Source organism: Larimichthys crocea, chromosome VIII (assembly GCF_000972845.2).
Source record: "Larimichthys crocea isolate SSNF chromosome VIII, L_crocea_2.0, whole genome shotgun sequence".
NCBI classification, from domain to species: domain Eukaryota; kingdom Metazoa; phylum Chordata; class Actinopteri; family Sciaenidae; genus Larimichthys; species Larimichthys crocea.
This window is the reverse complement of record NC_040018.1, coordinates 12,596,000-12,619,066: the sequence shown is the minus strand read 5'-3', so window position 1 is coordinate 12,619,066 and position 23,067 is coordinate 12,596,000. Positions and strand designations below refer to the sequence as shown.

The window sequence follows — 23,067 nt, the reverse complement described above, 5'->3', positions numbered from 1 at the left end:
TTAAATGTATGTCAAGTTTGTTTACACCTTTCTCTGTCTTGTTCCAGGTGCCGGTCTACATCACCGTGTCCTGTCCTCTCTGCCAGTCAGGGGCAGAGCCAGCAGCCTCTCCTCAGCGACAGTGAAACAGGGAAGCAGAGTAGGTACGTCAGGACCGACGGCAGGTTCCTGGTACGCACTGGCTGGAGCAGCAAGGCCACCAGCCTGTGCACAGGTGATACTGACTCCCAAGGCCGTCTCACCAAGTCAAAGAGCATCAGCTGCCTGGACAACAGGCTTTCCATCTATAAGCCGCAAGTTCAAACCAAGTCCTGTCAGGAAAGCCAGGGCTTCCAGGAGCAGAAGGACAAACAAGGGGATCTCTCTCTGGGAGATGGACTTAATGGTAGGCCCCTGAGTTGGAGCACACTCTCGCTGGGACCTTCCTCTAACCAAAGCCACAAACGCACCCTTTCTCTCACCCGCTCAGTAGCAGGTGTTCCCCCCACCACAATCCGCAAAAAGATCTCAGAATGGGAGTGCAGGAGGGTTTCTCTGCCTAGGATGAGCTTGTGTCTTGATAAAAGAGGAGGAGAGCGTGTAGGGGGCAGTGAGGGCTGCCCCAGCCTGCTCTCTTCTCCCTGTAGCGAGAAAACCTTTGACTTTAAAGGGGTTCGCAGGATGAGCACGGCTTTCTCAGAATGCTCATACACAGAGGAAGAGGAAGGAGTTTCAGACAAAGATGGCATAGGTCGCTTCCAGAAAAGGATAAGCAAGTCCGAGTCCTCAGGAACATTTGTGCGTTCCCTGTCTGCTCGGAAGGAGACGTCAGCAGTCCTCAACAGGATACAAAAGATAGAACAAGCCCTGAAGGAGAATCCCAGTCCTTCTCCTCCACGTTATCTGAGTAATTGCTACGCTCCAGACAAGACAAGACAAAGGTCTTTTATGATTGGTGATGACTTTGACAGCACATGCACCAGTAAGCGCAGCAGCATTTGTTCAGTTGCCACTGAACCAGATGCCGTTTTGGTGCCTGATAAGCTCTCTAAACTCAGACAAAGATTTAGTGTGAGCTCAGTCAGGTCTGAGAGCCCAGAACCACCTAGCCAACAGACACCAGTTGGCTCACCAGTCAACCCCTTACCTAAACCCAAACGCACTTTTGAGTATGACGCCAAAGGGGAGCAGAAGGGCCTGCCGCCAGCCAATGGACTACCTCCAAACAGAGCCTCGGAGTCTCCCCCGCCTCTGCCTTCAACACCTGCACCCAGCATGACACGAACAGTTAAGATAGAGGGGAGCAATCCAGTGAGACTCCAGGACAGGTGAGAATATCAGTGTTCTGTCTGTCCTGTAACTGAGATGAAAATACACAATACTGTTGACCTGCATTCTCAGACAATAAAACCTGTCAGCTTTCTAGAGACTACGCCTCAGGAGTAAACAGTAAAACAGTTTACAGGAAACGATGCTGCATAGTGCAAAGTACAACCTGCTTTTCCCTGTAACGGTTGGTCGTTAAGGTTGATAAGAACCTTATGAATCAGATCAGGTATTGGCCACTGATCTATATTAGAAAATGTCTTTGTCAGTTTCTGGTGCCACAGAAATCCCTGGCCTCAGGTCCTCTTACATAAAATGTTTTCAGTAAGTTCCTGCTATTGTCAGATTTAACGGATCAGTGCACAGTATCGGTAGATACTCTGAGGACTGGAAACTGTATTAGGGGGGAAAAGTTGGATTGGTGCATCCTTATTGCTATGAATTTGTTTAGATGCCTTCGAAACGTCCTTTATTTGGAGTTTAAAGTTTCCCACATATCTGACAGTCTTTTTAGGAATTTGGATCAGAGGCGTGTGTTTACTTTGTTGGTGTGGTAATGAGTTGTGCCTGGTGGTGGTGTTGGAGTGATCTACTCTGCTTCTCTATTTTTTTCGTGAGGAAGTGGAGATCAGCATTGAATCTGCTGTTATAGTTCCTGTTGAAGAAGAAGGATAAATTTTTTTTCAGTTGAAGAGTGGGATGATCTCGTCTCCCTAGCTTTCCTAATTTAATCAAATTGAATAGGTTACCATAAAGCTCATCCTAAAAATAACTGAAGATACTCTACGCTCCCCAACTCTCTAGCAGCAGTGAATATCCCATAGAAACAAGTGAAACCCAACACCGGATTATTGTGGCTCTTTGCTATATAAATATTGGCAGAATCTTGGATACTGTAGTCTGTTCTTGTTTTTATTCTTACTTTATAGTTCTCAGGATCGGACGTCCCCAGTTTTTTTTGTGTGTGTGTGTGTGTGTGTGTGTGTGTGTGTGTGTGTGTGTGTGTGTGTGAGGGTGGGGCCTCTCCAGATTGTCCCTATGTAAAATGGGGATGAAATCCTTAAACGTTCATCCCTTGGACTCTGTGTTTAACATTCCTGTGGCTGTAGCAATTTCAGACCAAGCTTAAAAGCCACAAGCTGTCGATGGTGCGACATGACCGTACTGTAGATCCCTGCACTAATGTAGCAAAGTTCCTCTGCAGCGCCTTCACATGTGATGTGACTGATGAAAGAAATAGTAAGATATCTTCATGTTTAATTGTGAATTTGCTTGTGATTGGAGCGTGTGTTGTTCCCGTTTCTGCAGTATACAATTTGTGGCTCGTGATTTTAAAGTTTTTTTAAGGGATAGTTTTATTAAGAATGCTTTTGACATGTGTTTATAGCGGCTAGAAGTGTTTTAACCACCTGTTTAGCCTTTCTCTGTTCCTGATTTGGCAAGGAACAAGAAGAAGGACTATTTTTAATACCATCTGGACTTTTTCTGTTTACTCTTATCTGTCCACCTACTTTGAGGTAGACACTGACTCTCCCTTCTTATAATTTTGTGTGTGTGCAACATCTTTCCCCATCCAGGTCTGTTATGACTTTCTTCATTTTTTCCCCAGAGAGTCATGTGAGTCGGAGGATGCTACAAGTCTGCCATCTTCATATCCGTCCTCGCCTACGGAGAATGGCACACTAACCACAGACACGCGGAGTCGACCCAATTCCAAAAGCACTTTAGAGGAGAATGCCTATGAGGACATCGTAGGTAAGCACGCTGGTAGCTTTAAACAGGAGCTTTGTTTCACTTTGATAACTCTGGGTCACTCATGGATACAGCTTGGAACTGAAAGGATGCATTGGTTAATCGATCAACAGATTCATCTTCAGTTTTCTTGTTTTTAGCTTCTTGAATGTAAACATTTGCTGGTTTTCTTATATGACAGTACATTTTTTATATTTATGTGAACAGAACAAGTTGGGCCATGGAACATTGTTGACAGACATTTGAGACATTTTATAGGTGAGACAGGGACAGTATGTTGGTAAACTGACAAAACCCAAATGAAGGGTTATAGATAATCTCAGGTGAAAATCTGCAGTGCTGTGAGGGACTTATTTATGACTATGTACTTACATCTTTCTGGACATGCAATATTTATTTAAAAGTTGAAATGTAACTTTTGTATATGTTCACAGCCTTACATAAAGAGTAATTACATTATTGGTTATGGAGGATGCAACAGTGGCCTTAGAAAACACTAGTGAGATGTTTTATTGAGAGTGATAGCCTCGTGCAGCATGGCCTACTGTACACAATAAGAGTGTGAGGGCAGCTCCTCCCCTTGCATCTGTCTCATGTAGAGGTGTTGGGTTTAAAAAAAGTCTGGAAGCACTCAATGAAAACTCAGCCTGAGCACAAGATTAATGGATAACATGTGGTTCACTAGGTTGTATTTCCTCACACTCACAAAACAGTTTTGTTCACAACAATATTGTAATAAATTATAGCCACAGCTGTGTGTGATCCAACTTACAGTGAAGAAGAAGATCTTTATTTTGTTGCATTACATTTTGATTGTGGAGCATCATTGTCCCTTTTAGCGACACGTTGTGTATCTCACTGTGAACGGGATCGACTCAAATGTTCTCTGAGATAATGTGTCCATGAAATGCTGGACATGTTGGAGAGCCAAATTCCTTTCCACTAGCAAATGACCTCAGGCCTTCTGCCCAGCCAGTTCCCCCCAGTGCATACTTAATGTGGTGGAAATGTGTGTCAGTGTGAGTACAGTCTCATGATAAAGCTTGGATTTCAGATGCAGTAAAAAGTTTTCACACTATTCTTCATGATAAATGCTCAGTGATGACCAAATAAGGGCTGATTCTTGTATTGCATTACTTAATGGTATTTCTGCAAGTAGTCATGCTGTTCTCGAATCAGTGATCAGTGTCGTGCTCAATAGCATTTTGTTTTTTCTTTTTGAAGCTGAGAATGTGCGGGGAGTCTCAGAGAGAGAGAGCGTCAGGGCATGACTGATTTTCATGTAAATCCCAACAAAGCCCTCATTGTTCATCCAGCAGTGTGAGTGTGGAGTTTGCGGTTTAGAGATGGACTTTTGCCAATCTCTTGTTTGTTCCTGACAGAGACATTGTCACTGAGTATGTTTGAAATCGCTCCAGCTATGTGCAGTTATTTTAAACAGAGCTTTCAAACTGAATGGAGGAGAACAGTGGTTTCCCCCACCACTACGTAGTGGTTTACAGGTCAGATGAGCCATGTGATAAGCAGCCACAGCACTAAATGAGCCATGTTTTGGTCCCTCTGAGCCCCTATTTTCACAAGCATTTCATACAGAGAAGTCTCCACATATATCCTGAACTCTACAAGTACAGCTTGGCTTCCTTTAGCTGCCTCTATAGGACATTCACTCACACCATTTGAGTTTTTGGCACCTGATGCCAGATGTTTACCTTAAGAGTACAAGTCATTTGTAACCTGCGGCACAGTGTTACCACAAATGCATGATAGATTGTGATATTAGGGGACTGTTTTAAGTGCTTTTGGCTAGTGTAGTTAACAAATGGAGTGCCAATGAGTGATCTGTTTAAAGGCTGAAGAATCACACACTGTGCTTCTATGGCACTATGATTTAGCTCTCTGCATCATAGAGTTCTGGGCTTATTCAAACTCCCAGCTTTGCGTTATTTTCACTGACGTAGTTTGCTCAAGTGTTGTCTGAGCTTACCCTTGTGAATAAATCTGTCTGGTACATGCAATGAGCAAGCCTAATTCTAATAAAATTACAATTAGACTGTTGTGATTTTATTATTCTTTAGAGCAAAAAAACATAATTCCTCCAGTGTTGTTATAAGCATGTGGACTATCTGTATGGTTTGTGCTGCTGTCAAATGTTTTTCCCAAAACTCACATCTTGTTCACAACTTAACGGCCAGTATCCACTTCATAGGGTAAGCTGACACTGACATTGTTGGTAGAGTCTGTTTTGTGCCTCGCCCCGCCCGGAGAGTCCATTGTGTACACAGAAACGTACATTCACAGTGTGCACCCGAGGTGTGTCCACTCCCCGCATAATACTGTGTGTCTGGGGGTGTGTTAGAGAGAGATCTGGATGTTTGTAATCAAAGGCGTAGATTAGTACCCTCCAGTACATGAGCAGCCATACAGACATATCATTTTCCCAGCAGGCTCTCATTACAGTATTGCTTCAGTTTAATGGAGTTGCAGCACAACGTGGGGTCATACTAAAGCTCTCTTATTCCGCTCCTCAGGTTTAATGGTTCACAAAAAATCACTCCAGTAGGCCAATTTAGTGTGTGACACAACTTAACACTTTAATGATCTAAGACAGTGTCCACTTACTGTGTGTGGGTGTGTGTGTGTGTGTGTGTGTGTGTGTGTGTGTGTATTTACCTCAATAATTAACCTAAAAATAGATAGACTGAACAAAGCTTCACCTGTCAGTTAATCTTGGATGTTTTTTAAAACAAACACTCATTGTTTGACATGCTGAGTTCACTGGGTTTTCCACTGATATTCGCAGGAAGAAGGAGCACAGCTACCAAGTAGATTTTTGTTCTCTCCCTTTCTACTGACAGATAACACTGCTTTTCTTTCTTTTAAAAGTTCCCTTCGTGCACTTCGACGCCATCTGGCTCTGTTTTTATTCTTCACTGTGGTTTCTTCACTTTCTCACAACCTTTTTCAGACCCTGCCAAAAAGCTATTCTCAGAGCACATGTCTGAATAGACATGGACTATGGCGTTACACAAGTTTTCTCTTTATTGAAACTGGCCCTCTGCCAGGTGACATCAGTGAGAGCTGTGCAGTGCTCTGTAATGTTGCTTTTCTTTCCTTTTCTGCTATCATTTGTTGACTGAAATACATCTATAGAGCAGTAGCAAAGTCTCGGCTTATTGGAACAATATGTTGCACAAGATGTTTAAGCACACAGCATGGGAGAAAAACAGTGTCATTTTCCATATTCTGGATATTTTACAAAGATATACTTACATTTCAGTTCAGTTTAGTTCAACAGTTTTATTACCACAATGACAGTCTAAGAAGATGACTCTCCTCCTCATCTTTCACAGCAGACAGTTAACATACCTGGACAGTGACTCACCAGCACTGTTGTGTCCAGAAGTTTCAATTGGCCCACTTGGGCCTGTGGGGCTCGGTGCCAACAGCAACTGTTTTGAAAAAAGAGAGTTCACTTTGAGCCAGTCAGGAGTGCTCTTTGACTTACAGTATCTTTCCAATCACAGGGAGTCCCTCTTTTGCCCCTGACACCCTTTGCTGCCCCCTGTTTGCCCTTTTTGATCCCACAGCCTCGTCTGCCTTCTGTCAGAAACATCTTCCGTTTATGCACAGTTGCTGGGCTTTACTGCAGACATTATATTTGAGCTAAATTGAATACCTTATTCATCCCCACAGAGAAGGAGAACCCATATGAGGATGTTGACCTGAAGCGGAAGAGTTTGGGTCGGAAGTCTTGTCTGCTGGAGAGCAGCAGATCTTGGACCACCATGGACAGGAAACTTAACTCTCCACCTCAGGTATGCCATGCCTGTTGGGATCCACAGCACTGTTTTTCTATAGTAAACATATCACACATGTTTTCTTGTGGTGACGTGTATCCCCCTCACTGGCTGTCCATGCTCAATCCTGGACAAGATCATTTAGAAAAACCTTGCACCTCATTTGTGGCACTACAGGAAACCTGATATGTTTAGACCTGGAGATTGTCCAAAGAAAGGCCCATCTGCAGATTTGGCTTCCGCACTTCAAGGCAAGGGCACTTGTCTCACTATAGAAAGGGGAGACACTATGGTTACTAGAGGTAACAACAAGTGCAATTGCAGAGCAGCTATTTTGCCAGGAATACAGCAGATGAGCAACAATGAGCAAACTCCAAACAAACTCATCTTGTTTTAATAACAAAGTCAGTCAATAACTGGCTTTTTTCCATGATGCCATGAGCGACTGAAATGTGATTCCATGCTGCAAAAGAAGGGCGTAGTTTTCCACACAACAGCAGAGCACAGCAAAGTTTATTACTTTACTGGGGGAGTTGTAGGTGTTCAGCCTGTTGCCTGCAGCTTTTCCCTTTGACAACTCAACGTGGCTTCTTCTTCTTGCACTTTTGATGAGTTGTAACCTCTCAGGCAAATACAATAAAAGCCACCACGTGTTCCCCAGGTTGAATGCTTTAAATTCTTTTAATGTTTGATTTGTATTAGGAGTAACTTCCTAACAGCTCTGATATAGTGTAAATAGTGCGAACAGTAAACAGTGAGCCTGATATCAATGAGATTAAAGTAGTAACGGTGGATTAAATGCATGCATTATTTTCTGTAAACCCATCTAAGTCGAATCTAGTACGGGAATGACGAACCTTGCCATATATAGAAAGTAAATAGCTTAATTAATGCATGTGATGAGTATTTATGGAAAGCCAATGAATACATTTTTTTTCTCTGACTAGTTACCTTCCAAACCCAGTAGTCAGTCCCTTCGCCTCCCTGGTGCGAGTGAAAGGAAGAGCCATCGGATGTCACAGCTGTCCAAGCGCTACAGCCAGGATGAAATGCTGCTTCTCCCCCAGATGGGTGTATCAACTTCACCTTGTGGCCTGCTGGATGATGGTACCCTGGCCTCACACAGGCACTGGAGGATCCCCAAGGTACACACTACTAGATCCTACACAAACACTTTCACTAAGTCCTTGCAGAGCTCTGACTGTGTTCCTTTCCTGCTTCAGAGACCAGCTCAGGTTTCTGTAGGGACCAAATCAGAGTCAGAGCAGCTCTGGATCACTTGTAATTCCTCAGTTTGGAAAAGATGTTTTTAAAACACTGTGCCTCAATGCGTGTAATTACTGCTTGGGTTTCAGCTCATGTGGTACCTTTTCTCAAGAACTCGACGTGATGCTCTTCCGTTCTATTTTTCAACAGCCCTTAAAAGCACAGTACAGTATTACATTTGGCCAGGTACAACCCCTTCTTCTATACTTAGGATGAAAAGAAACAAAACATCAGATTGCCCAACAGAGAATTTCCTCTTTCCTCTGTTTACAGCTGGTCCAGAGGATCAACTCCATTTACTGCACTAAACGTGGGAAGAAGAGGCTAAAGAAGCTGACCATGTCTAATGTTGAGACTACGTCTTTGAGAGGTAAGGGCCCTCTGTAGTCCCTTTATCCACTCACCAGATAAGTAAAGAGTAAATATTTGTGTCTCAGCCACCCACATAGAGTTCTTGCCGTGTCCCTCCCATGACATAAACACATGTTTGTGAAACTGCACTCTGACCTATCTGTCTCATGTCTCTCTCCAGATGACAACAGTGAGAGCGAGAGCGACTCAGACGACAGGTTCAAAGGTGAGTAACCACAGCGTTCATTGGCAAGGGTTAGGTGATACATTTCTGTACTATGGCTGTTTTTCTCTGTGTTCTTGCACCGTCTTCCTGGTTTTGTACTTAACAAGTGACCTTGTGTGATTTGTAACTGAAACATTTGCTGTATGCATGGATTAGCAGCAGACTATACAGCATTAATCACATGTCGGGGTTGAATGATAGGAATGAATACTGATGAGATTAATGATGCTTCCTCTCTGTTTGGGACACAAGTCTTCAGTATAAGTGAATTACACCAATATATTGAATTTTCTGATTGGCTGAAGGTTACCCTTTTGTTTAGACAGCTAATTCTATGTATTGATGTTTGTTTCCCTCCTCAGCTCACACCCAGAGGTTGCTGAAACTGCAGTCCATCCTTCGACAGGCCCCCAGCTACCGCACACTGGAGCTGCAGCTCATTGAGTGGCAGGAGAGAGAACTCTTTGAGTATTTTGTAGTTGTTTCTCTAAAAAAGAAACCCAGCAAAAACTCGTACTCCCCAGAGGTCACCTACCAGTTCCCCAAGGTAAAAGCAGGCCAGTAATAGCTGAATCCATCCCCTAAAATGTATTAAAAGGACCTCACCTGGGCCCTAGTGTTTTAACTCAGGAATTACAAATACTACACAGATATACAGACGTTTTCCTAAGCTTGTGATGTGTCATTGCTGAATGCAGGGGGGGAAAGGTGGGAAAAAGAAACACATTCATCACTTAATCAGTTTAAAAACCTATGTCATGTTCTGGGGAAAAGTCAACCATGAAGCTTAATATAGTTGATTTGAAGCCTCTCTTGACATAGCTAACAGCTGTTGGATAATTGGAGATTGGATGATGGACTGTAATTGAATCTATGTAATGCAGGTAAATCATATTTAGGTCTGAAAGATGTAAAAGTTGATGCCACAGATAAAGCGGGCCGTAACGTGTTAGAACAAGAGGTAATTATATACTGTAGGCTTCTCAGATTTTTCCCACTGTGAGCTGTTTGTCAAGGATTACTACAGAGGTGTGTATGCTGAAAATGAGGCGATGATGTATTGTGTAGGACTGTGAATCATGCCCGTTTTATTAATGATTCAAATCATTGTTAGACATTTCTGATTGCTAACAATATATGTGACACCAGTGGCATAAGTGACAAAATCAAAAAATACACAATCGACAAAAAATGCGATATTATGATGGACATACTAATAATAACATGACGAAGAAGGAATAATTACCATGCAACATATGATAATATTAATCCCTATCAGGAGACAATATTCATAATACAGGCCAAAGTCCAAAAAAAGACCCTAAGATGGTGCCTTACTCTTGTTCTTTGTGATTCATCTTGTTAAGCTCGAGCTCACATAAAACAGTTTGTGTCACAGCGTTTGCCCATCCTTTTAATGCTGGGGATTTTAGTGTTTTCCAGTGTTTAACTATTGTCCTAGCAACCGCTGTGATGCCTACTATGATTACAGATACAGTACTGTTTTCAGTCCCCTAATAACGGCAATTTCCTTCTCAAGCATTCACTCAGATATTCCAAAATTGTTCTCCAGAAGTGTTGGATAATTGGATATTCACTAATGCGGCGTCTCAAAGTGCCTCTGTCTTATTGGCAGTTCCATAAATTGAGTCTAAGTGGTTTCAATAATATGTGTGTATTATTTTTGCATTGGGTGAATTGGGGGTGAGAAAACGCTCAATGGCACTCCTCTGGTAGCGTGAAGTAGTCCTTGATGTGATTTCCATCTTTGTGCTGAATCCTGGAGGTAATCCAGCTGCTGATTTGTAAATGCTTCTGAAAAATGTTCCTTTCCCTTCACAGTATGACATAAGCACACTCCCTTCAAATAAATCAGTAAAACACAGCCCATTAATGTGCCACCTCTTCCAATAAACTGGTGTTTTTTGGATGCTAGTTATGCCATAAGGAGGAACCCATGCCCGATTTTGAATGTTTGCATTAAAATAAAAATATATATTCCTGTGAGGTTTTCACACTTTATTGCACAGGTTGTTGACAATTTAAAGCTGTACAAGCAATTAAGATTTATAACACAGAGCCTGGGGAGTCTTGGGAGCCTGTTTACAGTTAAAAATAACCAGGATCCATTTCTGTAGCAGAGAAGTGTTTTTAGTTATTCAAAGTTATATTTTAAAGTTATTTAAGATCTGGTTCAGCAGTGGTGTCCCATGGGAGAAGTACATCTCTGCCAGCCAGAGGAAACACTCAGCCTGTTGTTGAGTTAATGAGGACTAGAGGGGGGCAAAGGTTTAACCTTGTATGGGAGAAACGTTAGTCTGGTCATTTATTGGTCACGCTGACATCCATGGGGATCGTAAAAAAAAAAAGGAGGACACAGTTATTTGAAGGAGAAAGAGCTGAATGAAATCCTCTCCTCTCCTCTCCTCTCCTCTCCTCTCCTCTCCTCTCCTCGCCTCTCCTCTCACAGCTAGAGAGGCCCACCAAGCAGATGAGGGAGGCAGAACAGAGGCTCAAAGCCATTCCTCAGTTCTGTTTTCCAGATGCAAAGGACTGGAATCCTGTGTCTGAGTACACCAGGTATGACTCAGAATCTTCATATTTCAGTTTCATTTCAAAGTTATTATTAATAACTACAGTAGTCCAAGGGGCGACAGTTCACCTCCTGGGCACTGTTGAGGTGCCCTTAAGCACCGAACCTGCTCTATGTGGCTGCCCTTCACTTCCCATCTCTCTCCACATTTGCATGTCTATGAGCCCGTGTGTGTGGTTGTATTTCGGGTAAAAATGCATGTAAAAAACTTTAGTGAAAAAAAATTATTTCCCCCCCCCGAGGGATCAATAAAGTATCTATTCAATATTCACTTCCATAAAGTTGAGGGAGAGACAGAATAGTATAAGAATAGTCAAATCCGAGCAGCAGAGGCTGACATATCTTTACTTTACGCCCCTGGAATATTTATAATTTATAGTTCAGTTCCGCTGGGCGGTCGGTAGCGTAGTGGGTTAAGCGGCCGCCCCGTGTGTGGAGGCTATAGTCCTCGCTGGCCCTGGTTCGAATCCCGCATCGGACTGCTATGTCACTCCCCCTCTCTCTGCCCCCTGCTTCCTTTCTATCTTCAGCTGTACTATCAATAAAGGCCAAAAAAAAAAAGTGTCAAGCTGTAATCAAGATAACCTTGATGACATCATCAAGGTAAATTTCTCAGACAAAATCTCCTCCAACACCACAGAGGACATTATTTAACTGTCACGACAGGCTGAGCAGTACTTCTCATGATGTGTAAATCCACCTTCACGTGTTCCCCAGCACGCAGTATTAACTGTGAATGAATGTTTAGAGGGAATATCTTTTTACTATAATGGATGACAGAAATAACAACTGTCAACACACTCATACCTATGTTATCAATGGTAATTTTATGGTGTTGATGCTTATCAACATTTTTCTTTAATCATGATTATCTTTCAAACACCTCCATGCTTGGAGAAAATCTTTTATCTGTGTGCTACAGCTGCTACACCATCAGCTAAATGTAAAACTGGGCCAGACCCAACACAAAAGTGTGTATATGCAAATTGTCTACATGCTTATGTGTCTTTGTGTTGATTCTCATGTGTATATGTTTCTTTTTTTCTACAGTGAGACCTTCTCTTTCATGTTGACTGGAGAGGATGGCAGCAGGAGGTTTGGGTACTGCAGACGCCTGCTGGTAAGCCACTGTTAAACCTCTCTCTCTCTGGTCCTCTACTCCCGGCTCACACCCTGCTGAGCCCTGTTTGTTGTGACAGACATGTGAACATGTGATACGGTTTTCCTGTGGGGACATTGATGTGTTGCATGACCGTCCGCTGTGGCAGCAGAAAAGAGAACATATGAAGCAAAGAAGACAAAAAACAAAACAAAACAGCGTGCTCGACGAGATAGGTTAAAAAAAAAAAAAAAAGTCACCTATTCATTATAATCGCTGCTTGATCAGCATGATGATCATGTCGGGGGACTTTGCAGCCTTTTATTGTTCTGGTTTGCCCAGGAAATACCTATGGCAAGCAGCAGAAACAGAAACATCTGGAATAACAAACATTCAAACCACATGGCTATCTGAGAAGTTCAAGTTGCTATAAAAATGCATGAAAGTGGTTTAATATTAAATATGTAAATCTGTCATCATAAAATATGCTTGGCTTGTCATAATCACATACGTACAGTATCCTAATCAGCAGTCGCAACATGCTAATTAAATTAGTATTAATAGTACAAACATTCAGCCCTACTCATAAAGTGCATAAAAATATCATATTTTATGATAAAAGCCCACTTAGGATTGACTCATTCAATTTAACGAGAGTTTCTCAGGAGAGGCGAGACAAAGAGAAACCATGAAAAATCCGAACTTTGTCATTGTGGAGCATTTCCTCTACATAATGAGGCTGCAGAGCACTTTGAAGTTTTCTGTTGAGCTTCCCATTTTGCTTGCGGGCAGAGAGCATGACTGTGTGGGATTCTGTCAATGTGGTGGTGATTTTTGTTTGCCGTTTAGGATTTCTGAATATGTTTACAGTGTGTATGCTCCACTGTGTGTGTGTGTACGTGGTGGATAACAGTGGGACTTTTGATGAATTCTTTGACCAGACAAAAAAATGTTTTTCTGCTGTCTGTGTTGATCTGAGATTCATCTTGATAGAAGCAGATTTTAATGAGGCTAGAGGAAGAGGTGAGCTGCTCTCCTCCAGTAACTTTGTTTCCTCCCTGCTGTCTGACCAGCCATTGGCAGTAACCGAGCATTCCTGAGGACTTGAATCAAGCTCCACATAGTTGATTTAATCATCCATTTGGAAAAGCGAAGGAGAAACAACAGGAGAAAATTGTATACCTAATATGGACAAGTGGATTGGCGTTTCTTGAGTGCTTGTGTTCATTTGTGTCTGTGTTTGAGGGCCTGTGTCCCGAAGCACATAATGGTCTATGAGTGTACAGAGGAAGGTAGATATGATCAGCAGGAGCAGATAAATCACCTGTGTTTAGGAAGCTGCTATCCACATGAAAGACTTCACCTCAGATCACAGCCAAGATTTAAAGACTTCATCTACAGTATTTAAACAACCTATTTAAATATTGTGTTATCATGATGTGACTCTTTATATATACATGTTATTGACTAAACAGATTTGGTCAAAAAATCAGGATATCTTGCCGTCTGCTGTCTTGATTTTTAAATAACTCTTGCAAGTCCTCCATCCTTATGGAAGTGCAACACTACATAGCTTGATTCCCCTTTAAATGTGTTTGCAGACAGATGTTTTAAGAACATCTGTGAATGTGTCTCATTTAACACCAGTGCCCAACAAGTCTCTGTTGCTTTCTCCTGCAGCCGACTGGGAAAGGACCTCGTCTTCCAGAGGTGTACTGTGTCATCAGCAGGCTGGGCTGTTTTGACTTGTTCTCCACGGTGAGTTCAGCCTCGCACCATCATGTGCACTCTCACACACAAACACATGAACTGTAGACAAGACAGCTACAGTAAGCAAGCTGTGTGTGGTGTTGTAGCTGTGGTTAACCCGTCTCACAGCTGAAGTAAATGACTTTCAGCAGACCTTCTGCTGAACGCCTGTTCACTGGTAAACCTTGTTTTATTTATTTTATTTTATTTTTTACTTTCTGATTTCACAGAGTAATTGTTTCCTTCACTTTTGCCTCAGAGATGCCAACACAGAGCAGAATAATATAAAATATCATTGTTTATGTCAAAGACAGCATGTAAATATGTGCTGTATTCATTTAGTTTACAGTTTTTCTCTATTGGTTTGGCTCATTTCTCGAAACAGAAATTACATTTTTAAAAACAACATGGACAAACTTCCAAACCACTTGGCAATTGTTCACAATCGAAATTAATGAGAATATATATATATATATTCTCATTAATTTCATCACATTGCAAATGTCTTAGTACATCTTTGCAAATGATTAAGTACAGTTAGCCTGCATTTAGCAAAATTTCCGAGTGAATAGATCCTGTTGATCTAAACTGATTAATTCTCAGTCTAATGGTTGTTCTCTCTAAAACATGTCAGCATCATTTCATACATAATCATATCAACATAATGCCATGAATACCATACACTGTATTTATTTACAGCACTGTAGGCTACATATAATTTTCCTTGTTTTTGTTTATGTGTTTATATAACAGTATATTATGCTTTATATATTATCTTTTTACTCTGATTACTTTATGTGTGTGAATAAAATGGCTACCTTTCCTTGGCAGTGTGAGTGCAATGTGCGATGTCAAACCTTAGAGGCTACTCTAAAATCCTGTTTTTTTACTTTCATTTTTCAGTTTTATACACAATTGTATTCTGTTAGCTAGACAAAAAAACTAGTACAGCGACCTAAACATTTTGACTTGCAGTGCTCACACAATGCCAAAAAGACGATGCATTTTGGAGGTACTGACTATTTATATGAGAAAGAAATTTAGTTTTGATACATGAGTGAACTGTTTTAGGAGCACTGTTTTGATCTTAGCGTTTTGAGAATGTAATTTCTGTTTTGAGAAATGAGCCAAACCAATGGAGAAAAACTGTAATAATGGCCGGCCTTGTGAAGCCCTTTGAGACTGCAACCAAGCTGTGTGGGGATATACCAAGGCTTGCAAAAACCTAGAACCTGAAATGAAAAATCTAAAAATATTTATAATAATTACATTTGCCATGTAAATAAATGTAAGCATTTAATGTGTATTTGTGAACAAAACTTTTTTTTGTACTTGAACCAGTTTGTCTAATTTTACATCAGATTTTAGGATCTGTGACAGATTGAGAGAGTGCGAGGGAGTACCTCAGATGCAGCAAACCTGAAACGCAGACAGACAGACAGACAGACAGACAGACAGATGGAGAGGACACAGAGGTGATATCATGTGACCTTGAAAACAGTGATTCTCCAATCAACTTTCCAGACAGGAGGCAGCTTGAACCAGAACAGGCAGACAGGCACACTGGGTGGAATTTTCCAATCACACAGACATGGAAAGAAATCCATTTGCTATTTTTCAAAACAGAAAAATGAATACTGAGTTCCAGACGATTGCTAGTCATCAAGCAATATGTTTCCATCAACTGTCGCCATGGCTCTGTGTATCAATAACCTTTATGACTGGACACTTTTTTGTCTTGCTTGGCTATTCATTCGATAGCAATAAAACCCATCATTTCATATTAACAGATTTCCAGTGGCTTGAGTGTTGTTTATGTTATAACTGGTATTAAACTGTGTTCTGTCCTGCCATGTTCAGATCCTGGATGAGGTAGAGAGACGGCGAGGCGTCTCAGCAGCCCTGGTCTACCCCTTCATGAGGAGTCTGATGGAGTCGCCCTTTCCTGCACCAGGGAAGATTATCAAAGTTAAGACCTTTCTGCCCGGTGCAGGAAATGAGGTCAGAGCTGCTGACGAAGCAGAAACCAACTGCTTAATCTTTCACAACTTTAATTACACCCATTACCCCAAATAATTTAAGATACACTTGTTAGTTCATTAGCACCACAAACTGTGCTGATTTAAATTTCATATTTCTTTTGTGGTCATTCAGGTCATTGAGCTGAGGCGGCCCACCGACTCCAGACTGGAACACGTGGACTTTGACAGTCTGTTCAGCTGCCTCAGTGTACGGCAGGTTATACGAGTCTTTGCCTCCCTGTTGCTGGAGCGTAGAGTCATCTTTGTGGCTGATAAACTCAGGTGAGGCTCCATGATTAGTTCTTGTCCCTTTGCAGTGAGGGTCAGTTATCCTTTTTCATCTTTTTCAGCAGTGTGATTGGATCTGTGACTTTTTATTTTGAGTCTCTGTACAGATTTTAGAGTAACATGGCCAAACCAAATATTGTGTTTCATCAATAGGAGCCATGTAATAGATTCTTTTATATCTTTCTATTACAGCCAGCCAGCCAGGTGACGGTCAACTTCTGTCCTTCAGCCCGTTCCTTTAGACTAATCCTGGCAGGTGATTGGCAGATGCAATAACTTTTCTCCACACACAATAGAAGCATTATGCTGTGGTTGATGTGCCATGTGGGTTTTGATTATCATGTATTGATTATTATCAGAAAGTCAGGCAACAGATCACTTAGTTACCTTGTGAGTCAATAAGCTGCCAGTTATGATACCAGAAGTGAAGTGGATCACACCAGTGAGAGTCACTGCCAGAAGAGGATATGGATCGGCCGATAAGATTCTCCAAGGACTCTGTGTCCCAGTCTGTCCTCTTGTTACAGAAAAGAGAGCAGTACTTTTAGAGCATTGGAGGCGAGGGTGGAGTGGGAGGAGATTTGAGCGGAGAAGTAATCTCTCCATGTATCAAAGCACAGTTTAAACAAACATCAGTGGGGGCAGTGACTGTGAGGAGAAGGAATGCACTTCCTGTGTGTGCGACTCTGCCCTCTGTGATCTGTGCCTCGACTGTCACCGTTTGACTTACGATGCCACGTTCACTCCCTATGTATGAGCTACAGCACTCTCTGCGTCCCTGGAGAAATTCCTTCCAAACAGAGGTGATAACATCAAGGAGTCACTGGGTGGGAATCATTGAGTAACTCATGTTACAGTATCATCATGATCGAATGTCTAAGACAGTGATGGTATGACTATATGGGCAAATATGCGATTTGTCAATGCTTGCTTCCTGACAGCAAAGTTCAGTCACTACCGTGAGGTTCACATTTGTGGTGAAATGTCTCAACAACTGTTGGATAGATTCTCATGAATGTTCGCCTCAGGATAAACTGTAATAACTTTCTGAAGCGCCATCATCAGGTCAAAATTTTTATTTATGACCAAATACCTGGAAAACTAATGACATCCTCATCGCCCTCTGCTGCCCTTTTTTGTTGTCAACACACTAACACACTAAACTAAAACGGCAAACATGGTAAACACTATACCAGCTAAACATCAGTATGTTATTGTCATTGTGAGCCACCATTCAAATTCAGATTGGCAAATGGTTAAATTACTATGAAGCAGAACAACAGTTAAACAGTTAAACCATAAAGTACAATTCAGGCTACAAATTATGTTGCAGAATACTGAAATAACTACAAAAATGAAAATTACAAATGTTAGTTATATAATTTTGTGTCTTAAATATGCAGTCGTGCTTACTGTATGATCTCCTCAAACCATTTGTGTGTGTGTGTGTGTGTGTGTGTGTGTGTGTGTGCAGGCATGCATGCGTACATGCAGAGCTCCTGTGTTTTGGTTTTCTTTTAAAAACAGTGACAGGGCCTCACTGCAGCATTAATGCCTATGATAAAAGGGCTGCTCCCTCTGGAGCTCGGGTACATAATCCATTCCCAAAATACCTCGCCAGCAGAACATGATGTATGTTTCTTTCACTTGAAATGTATACCCAATACAAAGAGGAAGCGGGAGGAAAAACCATGTTAGGCAGTCGTTTTCTGTGGGGTCTTCTATCGCTTGTTTCTTTGGCGCGATGCGTTCACTTAACTCTTGTAACATTACACTCAAGGATTTGTTGTGTTTTCCACGGTCGTTGTTGCCTCTACATGAAAGTCTGCACGCACAATTTCTGATCACTGTGTGATCATTCACTGTCCGATGCCTGTAATAACAAGTTAGAAGCCTAATCACATAAATTCATCATCAGCTATGTCACTCTATAACTGCTTAACTAAATTGACTTGCGGATGCTGAATGAGTTTTGTCAGGGTTGCAGAGTTATGTAAACAGCCTCTGCAAGTCCTCAGGCTAGAGCTGAGGACGGTTAGCAAATTGTATGTGCATGTCTGGATTTATCTCTTGGCATGGCAGTGAAATGCTTTACTTACTACAGTTAAAGTGTTACTACGCCTTGCATCTGAATGACTTTCCCTGATCTGACTCCATTGTCATCTTCCCTGCAGTATTTGAAACAGACTCAAGCTGTGATGAAATGATATTTGATTGCAGACATGTCCTGTTACAGGAGGTAGCTATCTCACATATTGATTGATGTAGCAAAGAAGAGGAATAAGAAATATAGTGAAAGATGAGGCGCCTGTGTTTGAGAGAAAAAGAGAGGGTAAGAGGAAAAAGGGAGGCGACTGTAGAGGGAAACTAAACAATGGCTTCTTAAGGCTCTTCTCATGGCCGTGGTGAATTAATCAAGCTGACTTGTGTGGCGCTAGAGGCTGCAGAGACACTCAAAAGATCCAGCAGGCACTAACACGTTCTGCAGCTGCAGTATTGTAATTAATGTTGACCCTACTCTCAGACAGGTAGAATTATTACCACTGCTGCTGGCTCTTTCCTAATCAATGAGCTTGGTAGCCTACTCGTTTCATTAGGTCCTGTTCTGTAACACGCTCTGCACAGCTGGCACGAAGCCAAAACCACTTTCAACAACTAAACCGGTTCCCCATGTGGTATTTAACTCAGAGTTAGAGTGAAATCAACACACTGTAAACATGTGAAATGTTTCTGTCTTTCAAAGAGTACAGAAAGACTTGGCCATTACGAGAGCCTGACCAGCTGATTTTTACATCAGCCCCGTTCTCATGAATGTTTAAACCCACATGTAGAGACTCACATACACAAACACCTGCACACATTCATCTGCTCTCTAGACAGCGCTGATCAAACTCAGACGTTATTGTGGTTTTAATAAGAACATGTATAGAGTTTCCCATCGGGAAGCCATTTCTCATTGTAAAATGGCTTCTGCTGTTGCCTTCTGTGGAGCCAGAGAGCCAGTGGCTGGAGATCCTTAAAGACAGGAAGTGAGGGAAAACCATTTAGGGACTAAGGGAGCAGAAAACATTCAGCTAGAGGATAAAAATAAACCATATGCAGCTTGTCGTAGGAATCCTATAGGTCTATATGTACTCTGCTGCATCTTTATATGATTTCTAGGTGTTATTTTGAGCTCGGGGAGACCTTTAACACTGAAAAATGGTTTTGTGGAGCCTTGCAGCACAGCTGGTGTCTGACAGCTGTGGTTTAGTATGCTCGCTGTCTGGTCCTCTTTGTCCTCTGTCTATGGAATCAGTCTTAGCCTTGCCAGGACTGGTAGACACAGTGCAGTGCTTTAGTCGAGCTGTGAACCATCAGGTGATGCAGGCTTTTGCCTCCCTCCCTCTCCCCGTCTCGGACACTGAAATTTTCCCTCCTCCTCTGGGCTTCACAGACTAAGTCTCTCGATCCCGTGTTTCCTGGAGTATCTGCCAGTTCAGCCTCACACACTCTAAAGCAGGCCTGGCAGAACTATGAGAGCTAATATGTCAGGATTAGTTCCAAAAGCTCAACACATAACAGCTCTGCACGGACCTCACCTCTGCAGAAATGATTATTCTTTCTTTCCCTGAGAACGGAGCCATAATTTTTGATGAGATCTAAGTGTGCAATCAGATTGAAATGAATCAAATGAATCTTTAAGAGTTAGTTTGTGTTGTGCAATTTTGTGGTAAAACATTTAAAGGACAGAAGGGTTCTTTCTCACAAACTTTGTATCACCTTGCTATGATAAAATCTTATTTTCCACCCAATGCACCAACCAATGTTGCTTTGGATTTTCTTGGGTTTCTCTTTTGCTTTGAGCTACATGCTAACGTAAGCATTCTAGCACAGTGACGATGTTAACATGCTAACTTTCGCTAATTAGTACTAAACACAAAGTGCAGCCGAGGCTGATGGGGATTTTATTAGTTTTGCAGAGGTTTGGTCATAGAAGATTATAATGAAATCCATTCAGTAGTTGTTGGATCAAAGTGGTGGAACCAACTGACCAATATTTCCATACTCCTCTTTCATGGATAAAAAAAACCCACCATACAACATAATCCCATCTGATAGAACCACACTGTAACCTCGATATGTATCTACATATACAAACCTAAAACAATAAAGCATCATCAAATAAGGATTGTCTGAAATCTTCCTCTGCTCACGCTGTCTAATTAAAATATTTCATTCACAATGTTTAATATTTTGTTACTTATTTACTTATCTCACCCTCTAGATAGACACAAAGGCTTGAGAGCATTTTCTTCTTTTTTTATGACCCATATGTGGTCTGGGGATCTGAAGTTTGGGTCTGGATCTAACGGGAATGTCCCTCTCTCTTTCCAGAGTTGAGTGGCAACCTCTGGTAGTGCACAGTGTTTTCATTGCAAGTTCATCCTCTCCCAAGAGTGTGTGGTTGGGGAATGAGTGTAATTGATCCTTTTGGTATCAGTGGTGTGTAGGGCCGCGTGTAGCCTGTGGCGAAGGTTTTCTGAGATCTGTGCCCCATCACTCCCTGTTGGAACTCGTCAAACCCAGGAGACGGGATCTGTTAGGAATTATCAAGCCCTCCTCAGGCAAATGGAAATCAGACCGGCCAAAGCAAAGCTGCAAGTGCTTCATGTTATGAGTGAACTGGAAAAGGCCTAAAAAGACTGAACGCTGTGGTTATTGTAGCCTTTGGGTTTTTACTGGTGTAATTCTATTTTACCCTGTCAAGAAAACACATTTTAATCTTGGCAATTTGACTCATGGGAAGTTAAGATGGAAAGGCCTGTGGCAAACATGAAGCCTGAACGGATGGAGTGGAAAAGTCTGTGGGAGTTTGTCATTTATCTCTGTGCATTGATTAGACTGCTCTGTTCTCTGTATGTTGCTCTGAAACGTAGTTAAAGTTTGAGCACAAACTCAGTGTGAATGAGGTCACATAAAAGGGAGTAACTTGTGTTTACTTGGAAGTTCTGTCTGCTGTTGATGACAGCGACCATGGAAAACATTCCTCATTAAAAGTGTATATATCTCAAGCGGGGTGCGTTTGCATACCATGTTTGATCCCTGAGCTTGTTCTTGATCCACACTGATTTAGTACTCTACTGTGTGTGTGTTTGTGTGTATGTATGATTGGACCCACAGTTTATTTTCACTCTCTTTGTGTACATGGATTGGACAGTATGTAGAGGACAGAGGGGAGGAGGGTCAGCCACTGTCAACAAGCGTTGGATCGTGAGAAAGACGGGCTGCTATTTGTGATCTCAATTTTATACCACAGCTGTCGGAGCTAAACCAAATTGGTGCTTTTTTTTGTATTGTGTCAACAAGCCTCCAACTTAACTATAGCAACATGTCAGAGTCATGCCACCCCTGCAGACAAAGAGTAATGTCACAATAATGCGTTTTACTGTGCTTACCCATCCTCGCTGTGGTTTGTAGTTGATGGCGTTAAAGTCTTAAGAGGAAGAAGTGGCTTAGATGATGAGCTGCGGGAAGAACAAAGTGTCAAAGCCAGAGTACATAGTTGTGCCGTTCTGCCTCATATAAAATAACTGTTTCAGGGAAAAGAGGATCAAGAAGTCTTTTAACCAGGGAAAATAGCTTAGCAATGGAAATATTCTATTTGTGCTCGTATAGTTCAGTATGTAGGCCCAGTTAAATGATTTAAGGATAATTAAACATTTTCAAGGACTCATGACTGCAGTAGGCGGTATTTTTAGGAAATTGTTGTTATCATATAAACCACCACTCCCACTCCCCTTTCAGCCTGGAAAAAAAAGTCCCTGTTTTGACTGTGTTCAGTTTAATCTGGTGTGGCCTCTGCAGGGCGTTGTTGTGTGAGTGTGCAGGTGATTAATGGTGTCTGTCTTTTTTTTTTTTGGTCTCCCATCATCAGTACCCTGTCCAGCTGCATGCATGCAGTGGTGGCGCTGCTCTACCCCTTCTCCTGGCAGCACACCTTCATCCCTGTGCTGCCAGGGTCCATGTTGGATATTGTTTGCTGTCCCACTCCCTTCCTGGTAGGGCTGCTGTCAAGTTCTTTGCCGAAGCTCAAGGAGTTACCTGTGGAAGAGGTGAGATGCGTCTTTTCAGACTATCCCTGAGAATTTTTTTTTTTCCAGACTGTACATTTTACATTTCATACTAATTTCCTACATTCTACATCTAAATGTCCCTGATTTTTCTGTCTCTGTCTCTCTGAAGCCTGTTTTTTGGAATAATCGATATTTGTATCCCGCCCAATAAATGACAACAATGCAGATTGAGAGTAATTGCATTATAAATTGCCTGTCCGATTGTCTTCTGCCTCTGGTCTTATTTTATGACTGAACCAGCCAGGTGGCCTTCAACCAAAGGAATTCAAAGCTGAGGTCACATTTTTAGACATTGTAGCATTAGTAAAGTTAGCGGAGTGTCTGAGTATCAGGTGTGTGTGTGTGTCTGTCAGGGATTATCAGCTGTCTAGCAGGGCACAGTCTGAAGAGATGTTGGTTTTATAGGAGGGGACGGGCAGGGGGCTGCCGCCATATTAGTCACCTGCCTCCAGATCAGCCAATAGCACAAGTCAATTGCAAAAGCCAAAACCACACTGCTGGACG

The 23,067-nt window shown here is 41.9% G+C and overlaps 1 protein-coding gene across 2 annotated transcripts in view; it reads left to right on the top strand.

Moving 5' to 3' along the window:
- The window catches only part of dennd2b (DENN domain containing 2B), a 49,008-nt gene that overhangs the window by 20,182 nt on the left and 5,759 nt on the right, over positions 1 to 23,067 (top strand). For both annotated transcript variants that reach the window (XM_010730995.3, XM_010730986.3), the window contains exons 3-15: positions 48 to 1,307; positions 2,915 to 3,060; positions 6,751 to 6,872; positions 7,802 to 7,999; positions 8,394 to 8,490; positions 8,653 to 8,697; positions 9,060 to 9,244; positions 11,168 to 11,277; positions 12,341 to 12,410; positions 14,070 to 14,147; positions 15,999 to 16,139; positions 16,293 to 16,441; positions 22,365 to 22,542. In XM_010730995.3, coding sequence (XP_010729297.1) covers positions 48 to 1,307; positions 2,915 to 3,060; positions 6,751 to 6,872; positions 7,802 to 7,999; positions 8,394 to 8,490; positions 8,653 to 8,697; positions 9,060 to 9,244; positions 11,168 to 11,277; positions 12,341 to 12,410; positions 14,070 to 14,147; positions 15,999 to 16,139; positions 16,293 to 16,441; positions 22,365 to 22,542 — 2,779 coding nt within the window. The remainder of the gene's footprint in view (positions 1 to 47; positions 1,308 to 2,914; positions 3,061 to 6,750; positions 6,873 to 7,801; positions 8,000 to 8,393; positions 8,491 to 8,652; positions 8,698 to 9,059; positions 9,245 to 11,167; positions 11,278 to 12,340; positions 12,411 to 14,069; positions 14,148 to 15,998; positions 16,140 to 16,292; positions 16,442 to 22,364; positions 22,543 to 23,067) is intronic.